We start from the raw sequence: 12648 nt of genomic DNA, 5'->3' as shown, positions 1-12648 counted from the left end.
CTGAATGAGTTTTGTTAAACTTTTAAGAAGCAGATAAAATGTTATTTTAACAATTTCACAAAATATAAAAGGACCAAAGCTTCAGAATTTATTCAATGCGGCTGGCATAAAACTGGAATTCAAATTAGTTAAGGATAATGTAACAAAAATACAACTTGATTTTACTTATGACTACAAAAGTTAAGAATCCTAAGTAAAATATGAGTGAACTGAATAGCAGTATATTAAAAACAATTACAAATAACCAAAACCAAGTAGGATGCGTTCTACTATTTCAGGAATGGTCAACATTATAAAGAATGTAATTCTCTAAGTTAACAAAGTAATGGGACAAAATAGTATGATCATTTTGCTAGATGCCCAAAAAAGAGTAATTCTATACAACTTCTTCAAAAATAAACAAACAAAAAACCTCCTAGGAGAAAAAGAGGTAGTTGGTGTAATGGTGAAAGTCATAGGCTCTGAGGTTCAAGTTCTTTGCTTGGCCAATTACCACTGAAACTCTGAGAATACTGTTTAATGCTCTGTGACTCTGTTTATCTATCTGTAAACTGAGGATAAAAATAACTTTGCCTCAGAGTTGCTGTTGGGATAAAGTGAGTTAACAAATGTGCATTAGAATGATATCTGGCACATAGTAAACAGTGCTAATTATTGTACATAGTAATTACTAACAATAGAAGGATGTATCTTTTTTAAAAAAATGTTTTAATGCTTTTTTTGAGAGAGAGAGGGACAGACCGTGATCAGGGGAGGGGCAGACACAGACACAGAATCCGGAGCCGTCAGCACAGAGCGCGACTCGGGGCTGGAACCAATGAACCATGAGATTGTGACCTAAGCTGAAGTCGGAAATTTAACTGACTGAGCCACCTAGGTGCCCTGGATATATCATTTAAAAAAAAAATTTCTATGTATTTATTTTGAAAGAGAGTGAGTGAGCACAAGCAAGGGAGGGGTGGAGAGAGAGAATCTCAAAGAAGTCAGTACAGAGCCTGATGCAGGCCTGATCCCATGAACCTGTGAGATTATGACCTGAGCTGCAATCAAGAGCCTGGTGCTCAACCAACTGAACCACCCAGGTACCCCAGAAGGATGTATCTTTTAATTTGGTAAAAACTACTTATTAAAACAAATAGCAAACTTTGTACTTGAGTAAAAAACTAAAGGAATTTCTAAACAGAGTTCAAAACATTATAAAAATTCAACTACTACTATTAGTTAACATTTTGAGTTCCTAGCCTAGAGAGTGCAAAATGAAAAGTAAATAAGGAATAAAGGAATGATTATCTGTTGATAATATGATCATCTACTTACAAATTCAAGATAATTGAAAAACTAAGACTTTAAAATTTTCACTAAGTGGGCTAAATACAAGGCAAACATGTCAAACAGTCTTCCTACTATGACAAAAATTTAGAAAATATTATGCAGGGGAAAGAGATCCCATTCCCAATCGCAACCTAAGTTATAACCTAACTGGAAATAAATATAACAAGACATATACAGAACTTACATGAAGAAAACTAAAACTGCAAGATGACCAAAATAAATAGGAGAGAAATACCACATTCCCAGATGCTAATGCTTTAAAACTGAAAAGATGTCCACTTCCCAAATTAAATGTAATTAAATGCACTAAATAATGTAATTCCAGTAAAAATCTTTATCTGGAAGAGTAAATGTGCAAGATCCATCAAGAATATTCTTAAAACAAAACCAAAATGAAGGCAAAAAAATCACAGTACTACAAACTATGAAACTACAGTAGTTGAAAACACAACAAAAAATTAGTTCAACAATGTCAAACTGCTGTTCTTGCAGGTCAAAAACTGTTGCATGTTGGCAATTTCATATGACTCAACCCTTATGAATGAATGTAAAAATAGGACCATGCAAATACTGGAATTTGGTCTGTTAATAAAGGATGCATTTCATATTACTGGATGAAGTAGATTCTTCAAAAGCCATGTTGCTTTTGAGGGGGAGGGAAATATCTGACCTTACCCTCAGACATCATCATGAAAAACAAATTATCTATGTTATAGTGATCTAAGTATTAAAAAGTTAAAAAAAAATACCACTAAGAAAATAAGGGTCATTTCTATAAATGTGGAGTTGAAAAGGTCTTCCAAATAAAACCATGAAACCCAAAACCCATGAATACTATTAACAGATCTAAACCTAAAATGTATAAGTTTTGCTTAGCAGAAAAACAGAAAACAGTGACAACAGGAGGGAGGTATTTGCAAAAATATAACAAAAGCTTTTTGCAAAAGTCTATCCAAAAGCATTATTTCTTCTCTTGGTTTTAGATTGTCATTTCTTTCTTTTTTTTTTCTTCCCTGAGAGAGAGACAGCACGAGCAGGGGAGGGTCAGAGAGAGAGGGAGACACAGAATCCGAAACAGGCTCCGGGTAGAACTCAACGTGGGGCTCGAACCCATGAACTGTTGAGATCATGACCTGAGCCGAAGTCGGACGCTCAACCGACTGAGCCACCCAGGCTTCCCTAGATTGTCATTCCTTTGACAACTAAATGAGACTGAGTATCCTTTGAGATGTATAGTATCCACCTGTATTTTTTTCTTATGGTAACAGCCTAATCATAACTAACTCATTTGTCAAGATAATTCTTTTTTTCTGTTTTAGTTTTTTAATGTTTTATTTATTTTTGAGAGAGACAGAGACAGAGTGAGAGCAGGGGAGGGGCAGAGATAGGGAGACACAGGCTCCAGGCTCCAAGCTGTCAGCACAGAGCCCGACACGGGGCTCAAACCCATAAACTGTGAGATCATGAACTGAGCTTAAGTCAGATGCTTAACCACCCAGGTGCTCCCTTTCACTCATTTTTCTACTGAACTTCCATGATTATTTTAGGAGAATTCTACATATTGGGCAATCATACTCTCTCCTATTCATCTCTACTAGATTACTGCCATCAGTATCTAGCATTAATATATCCCATTTTAATAAACACACATAGCCCAGAAAGAAATGCTCACATATGTGCTCAAATGATTTTTTTCTTTCTTTCTTTTTTTAATGTAATCTCTACACCCAATGTGTGGCTCAAACTTAAAACCTGAGGTCAAGAATCACATGCTCTATTGTGGCACTTGGGTGGCTCAGGCAGTTAAGCATCCAACTTCGGCTCAGGTCATAATATCCCAGTTTGTGAGTTCGAGCCCTGTGTTGGGCTCTGTGCTGACTGCTCAGAGCCTGGAGCCTGGTTCTGATTCTGTCTCCCCGCCCCTCCCCTGTTCATGCTCGCTCTCTCTCCCTTTCTCTCTCTCTCTCAAAAATAAACAACAACAACAAAAAACCCAAAAAGGGGAGGAAGGTGCCTGGGTGGCTCAGTCAGTTGAGCATCGGACTTCGGCTCAGGTCATGATTTCATGGTTCGTGGGTTCGAGCCCCATGACAGGCTCTGTGCTGACAGCTCGGAGCCTGAAGCCTGCTTCGGATTATTATTTCTCTCTCTCTCTCTCTCTCTCTCTCTGCCACTCTCCTGCTCACAGTCTGTTTCTGTCTCTCTCAAAAAGAAACAGACATTAAGAAAAAAAAAAAAGAATCACATGCTCTACTGCCTAAGCCAGCCAGGTGGCCCTCTAATGATTTTCAACAAGGGTATCAACACCATTCAATGAGAGGAAAAGCTTTTCAAGAAATGGTGCTAGGAAAGATGATAAACATACATAAAAGAATAAAGTTGGACCCTTACCTAATACCGTATACAAAATTAACTAACAATATATCCAAGAAGTTTATAAATGTAAGATCTAAAACTACAAAACTCTTACAATAAAACATAGGGGAAAGCTTAACATCAAGTATACCAATGCTCTTTCTTTTTTTGCAATGCTTTTTTGAACTATGACACCAAAACCACAGGCAACAAAAGAAAAAAAAAGATAATTTGGATGTCAGCAAAATTAAAAACTTTTATTGTCAAAGGATACTACCAACAAAGTGAAAAAGGAACATACAGTTTAGGGAAAAATACTTCCAAATCATATTATCTGATAAGAGATTAATATGCAGAATACGGAGAACTCTTGAAATTCAAAACTAAAAAGCCAACCCAGGGTGCCTGGCTGGCTCAGTTGGTAAAGCATGTGACTCTTGATCTCAGGCTTTAAGTCTGAGCCCCACAATGGGTATAGAGACTATTTAAAATATTTAAAAAAACAAACCCTCCCCCCAAAAAAACCAAAAACAACCCATTTCAAAAATGGGTAAAGGACCTGAATAGATATTTCTTTAATGAAATGAAAATATATACAAATAGCTAATAAGCACTTTAAAAAATTTTCAACATCACTAATAAATGTGAATCATAAGCACAATAAGACAACAAGATACCACTTCACACTCATAGCTATTAATATAGCTATTATCAAAAACCAGAAAATAGTAAATGATTGAGAAGATGTGAACAAACTAGAACCCCTGTGCACTATTAGGAAGGAATGTAAAATGGTGCAACCTATATGGAAAACAGTACTGCAGTTCCTCAAAAACTTAACCAAATTACCATATGATCCAGCAATTCCACTTTTGGGTATATATGTCCAGAAAAATGGAAAGCAAGGTCTTGAAGAGATGAACACCCCTCCTCATAGCTGCATTATTTGAAACAGCCAAAATGTAGGTGCCAACCCCATGTCCATCAGAGGATGAATGGATAAACAAAATGTGGTATATACATACAATGGAATATTTTTTACCCTTAAAAAGGAATGAAATTCTGACACATGATACAATATTGATGAACCTTGAAGACATTATGTGAAAGTGAAATAAGCCAGGCACAAAAAAACAAATACTATATGGTTCTGCTTATATGAGTTTTCTAGAATAGTCAAGTTCATAGAAACAGAAGGTGGAACAGTGGCTGCTAGGGGTTGGGCAGGTGATGGAAATGGGGAGTTATTATTTAATTGGTACAGAGGTTCAGTTTTACAAGATGAAAAAGTTCTGTGAATGGATAGTGGTGATGATTGTACAACAGCAGGAAAGAACTTGATGCTACCAACTATACACTTAAAACTAGCTAAAATGGTAAATTTTATGTTATGTACATTTTACTACAGTAAAAAAAAAGGCATCGAAAAAGCATATATATTTAAGAAAGTGAAAACATAAACAGATAACAGCATACTCTTTCTTGACTTCACACCCCCTACAGATACATCCTGATTCATTATGAAACAACTTTAAAAAAAAAATTTTAAGTAGTTTATTGTCAAGTTGGTTTCCATATAACACCCAGTACTCATCCACACAAGTGCCCTCCTCCCTGCCCATCACCCCGGTTCCCTCTCCCCCACCCCCATCAGCCTTCAGTTTGTTTTCAGCATTCAAAGAGTCTCTCATGGTTTGCGTCCCTTCCTCTCCCCAACTATTTCCCCCTTCTTCTCCCCCAGTGTCCTCCGTTAAGTTCCTCCTAATCCACCTATACATGCAAACATGGTATCTGTCCTTCTCTGCCTGACTTATTTCGCTCAGCATAACACCCTCAAGTTCCATCCATATTACTACAAATGGCCAGATTTCATTCTTTCTCATTGTCATGTAGTTTCCATTGTATAGATAAACCATATCTTCTTGATCCATTTGTCAGCTGATGGATACTTAGGCTCTTTCCATGATTTGGCTACTGTTAAAAGTGCTGCTATGAACACTGGGGTATATGTGCCCCTATGCATCAGCACTCCTGTATACTTTGGGTAAATTCCTAGCAGTGCTATTGCTGGGTCATAGGGGAGTTCTATTGTTAATTCATTATGAAACTTCTTAAAGGAGCTGTGCAATAATGCTTCAGTTTTTCACTGCATTCACCCTGCTATACTCCTCCATGGGAATGAATGGTTCTTAAAAGGGGTCCCCACACTTCAACTTGACCCCTCTCAATGGTATAACCACTCCACCTCTTTTTGAGGTATTACCCCTTCTAGTTTTTCTCTTACCTTAATGATTAAATGCTTTTCAATTTCCTTTACTGGACACCCCTTAATTACCAGGTCTTTAAATGTTAAAGGGCCCCAGAGCCAAAACTTCTCTTCGCCATTTAAACTCCCTCCATACTTGATCTAATTCAGTCCCTGACTTTAAACAATATCTGCCACTGTTGACTCCTATTTATATCCAGCTTTGACCTCGTAAGATTCATACTTATCATTCACTTGCCTACAAGACATTTTACTAGGATAACTAGTAGACATCTCAAGCCTCACAAGTTTAGTTTTTTGTTTTTTTTGAGAGAGTGCATGTGGTTAGGGGGAGAGGTGCAGAAAGAGAGAGAGAACCCTAAGCAGACTCCATGCCCAGAGCGGAGCCCAATGCGTGGCTCGATATTACTACTGTGACATTAAGAACTGAGCCAAAATCAAGACTCAGGCACTTAACCAACTGAGCCACCCAAGTACCCCATCAAACTTAACATGTTTATTTTTTTAAATTTTTTTAATAATTTATTTCTGAGAGAGAGAGGGAGAGACAGCGTGATCAGGAGAGGGTCAGAGAGAGGGGGAGACACAGAATCGGAAGAAGGCTTCTGGCTCTGAGATAGCTGTCAGCACAGAGCCCGACGTGGGGCTCAAACCCATGAACCGTGAGATCATGACTTGAGCTGAAGTCAGACACTTAACCGACTGAGCCACCTAGGCGTCCCAAACTTAACATGTTTAAATAAAAATTCCAAACTTCCTGCTACTACCTCCCCCCAACTCCCATACCAGCTTTTTCCTTATTTGATTTGCATCTAAATTAATGATAGTACCAGTCACTAAGTTGCTTAGGACTAAAATTTAAACATCATTTTTCGTTGTTGTTTTTTCTTTCCTACAAACTATCAAGCCTTTCCCACCAGGGTTGTGGGAAAAAACAGCCTTCTTGGTCTAAAATATCCATTGTATGTAAGGAACTAATTTCTCGCCTATGTATCTAGAATAGTAATAGTTATGTACCACCCTCTGGAGAATTAAGAAAGATGGGAACCCTAGTCAAGAAGGGCTGCTAGACACTGAGCAAGTCCACCTCCCCACTTACAGTGACTCCAGAAGAGGTCACCATATTTCATACACTCTCAACCCCTTTCAGGCCCTTCTCCATACAAGCAGCAAAGTAATCTTTGTAAAACAGGTAAACCATATCATAAATGCCACTTCCATCCCCTCAACTGCCTCAACTTTCATTCTCTAGAGACTTCATTCCAAATCAGAATAAAATTCAAACTCCTTATTCAGGTCTTACAAGGCCCTATCTGATCTAGATCCTGCCTAGCTCTCTACTTATCCCCTCATATTCTCCCCTCTGCTTTGTTCACCATATTCAACCATACTGGTTTTCCTTCAAGTGTTCAAACATGCGGAACAAATCCTGTATCAGTGACTTCACATCTTATGTTCTGTTTACCCTGAACTATGCTTTCCACAGATCTTTGCATGGTTGCCACTTTCTCAACCTTTAGGTCTCAGTTCAAAAGTTACCTTCTCAGAGACTTTCTCTTACTGCCCTATCCTAAGCATCACACCCTCATCTTCCTATCCCATTTGTTTCTTTCAGAGCACTTTTTACTAACTGAAATTATCTTTACGTGTCTACACGTTTTAATGTCCAATTTCCACCATATGAATATATGGATGCAAGATCAAAGAGGCTAAGAATTTTGTCTTGTTTACTGCCTAGCATAGAATACTCAATCAAGAAATAGTAGCTCTATATAGAAAATCTATAGCCGGTTCTGAATTGGGACAAAAGGCTGTATTTGTAGTCTTAATTCACTGTAAGAGAGATGTTTAAATATTATTATTCTGAAAACAACCCATCCTCTAGCTTCCCAAATGACACACGGAGAAATGACACTAATAGGATCTTTTCCACTTACAGTTTCGTATGTAACAACCAGCAACTGATGACTTTGCCAAGAGTTCCATACCCAAATCCTGTAATCTGCCAGAGTTTTCGGTTCCACATGCAGCCAGAGCTGCCTGGTCAGCAGAAAAAAGGCTTGCCTGCATGTCTCCAGAAGCAGCATTGCTGCCTTTGATTTCTGAAAGTGTATTCTTTACATCAGTTTTCATACATCGAACTTCAGCCATTTGAGTTCTGAGTCTTTTCAGCATCTTTAAATCAGAGGGAACTCGCCACATTGACTGCTGCTTCCTTTGGTCTTTATCTTTTCGAGAATATGATGCTTGAGAGAGAAAGTTTTAAGTCACGTTACTAGAGACTTCAGCATCATTAAATCATTCTGTACTGTCAATATATGCAAATGTGTAAAACGCTAAGGTGCTTCTGGTGGGATCAACAATTAAAAGCATGCATTAAAGTACATTAATGAAAATAAAGATAAATACAAGTATTCTAATTTTATCCATACCTTTAAAGTTAGAGTCTGGGTCACATTATAATCACTTAAATCAGAATTAGTTACTTAATCCTAAAAGTTTAATAAAACTGCCTTACTGCCTGCCTGTGCTTTCTTCTTTATAGTTCTCCATTTTACTTGAATTTCCTACACTTGAGTTTTTATTATCTTCATAACTGAAAAAAATGAAAAAAAAAACAACCCTAGAATCCAAATTATAAGTACTTTGTCAAATCTGCTATCCATAGTATATAAAAATATATTCCATCTAAGTTTTAAAAAGTGTCCAGTGTAGTTACAGCTATTAAGTGCCACAGAACAACATAAAATAGTTCCCCATCAGTCTTTACAGCCTCTAAAATTAACAATGTTTTCTTTTTTCCTAGAGAAAGTAGTTGTTTTTCACTTTTCCCACTCCTCAAATATTAAAATAGAGGCATAAGTAAGGAAAATACAGACCTTCTACTGCAGAAAGGGAAAAGATGTAGACTTTTTTTTTTAAATGTTTTATTTATTTCTAGGAGAGAGAGAGAGACAGCGTGAGCAAGGGAGGGTCAGAGAGAGAGGGAGTCACAGACTGAAACAGGCTCCAGGCCCTGAGCTGGCAGTCAGCACAGAGCCCGACGCGGGGCTCGAACCCACGAACCGCGAGATCATGACCTAAGCGAAAGTCGGACGCTCAACCGACTAAGCCACCCAGGCGCCCCAAGAAAAGATGTAGATATTTTGAAAATCAAAGAATGTTATGACAGACTCAAAGCAAAAAGAAACCAAGCTTTAGCGGCCCCCTCCGAAAAAAATGGAGGACCAATAGGCACTAAATAAAGAACAAGTACTTTATTAGCAGGAATCACAGCTGAAACTGCCTTCTAGCACAGAAGAGGAAGTACAGTAGAAAGTAAACACTGCAGTGTGTTCAACAGCCAATCCCACACTTCTACGTTGCCAAAAGGACTCAGATTGTGTTCAGGTATCAGGTGGTAGGCAGCAATGTGCTCAGGGAGGTTAGATCCCTACTTTGGCCCCAGTACATATGGGTCCAGGACTGGTCTAAGTTCATTCTTCTGACAGTGTTTAGAGTGGGTTATGACTTAGCCAGCCAAAAGTCTGGGGTAGGGTGCTTCTGAGAAAGATTTTCTATCTTGATAGAGAGATTTTACTATCTTTATATAAGAAACATCCATAAAAAGTTAACTGAATGTCAGATATTTTAAAAATATTAAGTCATTTAGGGGCGCCTGGGTGGCTTAGTCGGTTGAGCGTCCGACTTTTGCTTGGGTCATGATCTCGCGGTTCGTGGGTTTGAGCCCCGCGTCGGGCTCTGTGCTGAATGCCAGCTCAGAGCCTGGAGCCTGTTTCAGTATGTGACTCCCTCTCTCTCTGACCCTCCCCTGCTCACGCTGTCTCTCTCTCTCCTAAAAATAAATAAAACATTAAAAAAAAAAAAGAATATTAAGTCATTTAATCCTCTCATATCAATCCTCTGAGGTAACTAAATACTATTATTATCTCCATTTAATAAATGAGGTAAGTAAGGAGAGATTTTAGAAATCTAGGATTTAGTCTCAGATCTACCATTTAGTTGCTGTAACTTTCTATAAGTCCACCAACTTGAGTCCATTATTTACTTGTAAAATGAAGATAATAATATGCACATAACAGAGCTGTCATGAGGCTCAGAAGACACAATGTTTGTGAAAGCACTCTGGTATAGTCCTCCATCCAATCTCTTTCCACCAAGATGTCAGAAATATTTTCTAAAACCCAAATCAGTTATTATTATTTTCTATTAATTTCCTGCTGACAATCATTCATGAAAGCACCAGCGTGGCACACGGAGCCCATTATCTGATTCCACCTTATCTCTCAGTGGCTTTATCTTCTACCTCTATCCCAAACATATTCCAATGTTTTGGTATTACTTGCAACTCTACACAGGCAATGCCACATCCTCTTATGCCTTTGACATGTCCTATTCCCTGTGCTCTCTGTTAGCCCAAGCCCATCAGATGAAATCTGAAACGTCTACTCCTTTAGGCACCTAAACCACCAACTGCCTCACTTCTTCCAAATCAATTCTTAACCTAATTTTGTATAATACTTGGAGTATACTTCTACCACAGCACTTATCACATTACAGTAAGAAAGACAAACATATAGAAGGAACAACTGAAGGGTAGAGAGGACATCTTAGTGATCTTTGTATTCCAGGCCAAACAGCTTATGGCACAAGATATTCACAACTTTTATTTATGAGAGAGCAAGCAAAGCAGGGCCAGAAAAAGGGAAAGAGGATTCTGAGAGAGAGAGAAAGAGAGACAGCGCAAGGAGGAAGGGCAGAAAGAGACGGGGTAGAGACAGAGAGAATCCAAGAAGGCTCCACACTGTCAGCACAAAGCCCGACTTAGGGCTCAATCTCAAGAACCATGAGATCACAACCTGAGCCAAAATTAAAAGTTGAATGCTTAACCAATTGAGCCACCCAGGAGTTTCACAAGATATTTAAATAAAATCTAGCACCCCACATCTACATGGACTTAAATATGAAAATCTGTATTCCCACATGGCCCAGTTTATTATTACTAGAAATTGACAAGAATTTTAAAAAGTAAAAGTCCCAAATGGGAAAATACAAAAAAAAATTTAAACAAATCTCTATCATCTGATAATCAAACAACTACTGACCCTGTTTGAAATGCTAGGAACTGTGCTGGGTAGGAAATACAATAGTGAACAAGACAAACCCTCAGTCTTTCCTCTCACAAAGCTCACAGTACAGCTGGAAAAATGAAAAATAATCTATTTCAGTACCATGTGATGACTGCCAAGACAGGAAAGTGTAATGGGATCTTATACCACAGGAACCTGACAATTTAAGGAAAGTTTTACTGCACTGAAAATAAGAAGCCTTCCCGAATGTGCCAAGTTACAAGGTTAATTAGAATTCAGAGTCTCATCTGTAACAATTCTTTCATATCATTCAGGAATGTACTTCAAGACTGACAGTTCTTTAAAGTTCCTCCTCCAGATTTCAGCATCAATCAGTGCTACTACCATTCTGGTCACCTAAGCTTCTTCAGAGTCATTACCACTTTCCACTCAGTTGCCAAGCCCTGTTAATTCTAACTTCACGAGAGTCCAAATACTACCATCACCATGCTACTGTGTACAGAGTAGATTGATGTATTCTTTAGAGGTTAAGTAGAACTTTTATAATGTCAAAAGATTCTGAAAAAGATTCTGAAGACCTCAGATCTACATATTTTTGAGAATATGAAAATTGAGAAAATATCCAGAAATATATGAATTTGCCCTCACATACAAGGAACCACTGAAGTAACCTTCTACAATAGTACCCTCATTAAACTTTCATTTCTAATAGTTTTCTGGGCACTGCCAGCTTTCTGAGAAGCAGCTTGAATCAAACCACTCCTAAACTGCAACAAGGCTTCCCAATGCCCACTTATACATCATTCCTCTGACTAGCATGCAACACCTTCTATAGAATAACTCTGTCTGACTTTCTATTTCTACTTTCTATTTCTACCACTACATGTACCATAAAATCTGGTTCAACTATATTATCTGTGATTCATAACCTGATACCTTTTAAAATGCATTTACAGGCACGTAAGCACCTTAGGATGGCCCGCACTATAGAACCGCTGGCAGAGAAGATCTTTAAAATAGTTTTAGTAGCTGAATTTGTGGGCGTTTCTGGAGCATATTTTCTGCTTAATAAGATGAACACAAGTCAAGATTTCAAGCAAACAATGAGCAAAAAATTCCCCTTCATCTTGGAAGTTTATTACAAATCCATTGAGCAGTCTGGAATGTATGGAGTCAGAGAGCAAGATGAAGAAAAATGGCTGAATAGCAAAAATTAAGACCAGCCATCACGTTCAGCCTCCCATCTTAGCTATTTGAGACCTTTGTGGGGAAGAAGAAAGATGAGCACACCACGTTGTAGACTCCTGGTCCCTCAGAGCAAAACAGGAACTTCTGGTCTGCTAAGGCCTAGTCACTTCCCATCCACAGTGCAAACCCCTGCTTTTGTTTGTTGCTTTCCTTCTGCATTTACTGTTAAAGATTACCGTTGAACAAATAAAAGACTAGGACAAGAAAGGAAAAGAAAATGCTTTTGCAGTACAGTACGATGCTTTTTAAGAACGTTAACCTGCAGTGAGTCTGAAACATAATAGGTTCACTCAGTACGTACTGAAAGAATGAAAGGAAAATAAAGGAATACTATGAAGAACTTTATGCCAACAAATT

General features: G+C 38.1%; 1 protein-coding gene and 1 pseudogene across 4 annotated transcripts in view; one reads left to right on the top strand and one right to left on the bottom strand.

Annotated features, from left to right (window-relative positions):
* The window catches only part of TRIM37 (tripartite motif containing 37), a 127018-nt gene that overhangs the window by 36498 nt on the left and 77872 nt on the right, over positions 1–12648 (bottom strand). For 3 of the 4 annotated variants that reach the window (XM_077745620.1, XM_077745621.1, XM_077745622.1), the window contains exon 19: positions 7891–8199. The exons of the other annotated variant lie outside the window; for it this stretch is intronic. In XM_077745620.1, the coding sequence (XP_077601746.1) occupies positions 7891–8199 (309 nt within the window). The remainder of the gene's footprint in view (positions 1–7890; positions 8200–12648) is intronic. 4 annotated transcript variants of the gene reach the window in all.
* LOC144216229 (protein CEBPZOS pseudogene) lies at positions 12018–12260 on the top strand (annotated as a pseudogene).

Source organism: Crocuta crocuta, unplaced genomic scaffold (genome assembly GCF_008692635.1).
Source record: "Crocuta crocuta isolate KB4526 unplaced genomic scaffold, BGI_CrCroc_1.0 scaffold333, whole genome shotgun sequence".
NCBI classification, from domain to species: domain Eukaryota; kingdom Metazoa; phylum Chordata; class Mammalia; order Carnivora; family Hyaenidae; genus Crocuta; species Crocuta crocuta.
Note: the sequence above shows the minus strand (reverse complement) of the source record. Positions and strands in the feature narration are given on the sequence as shown.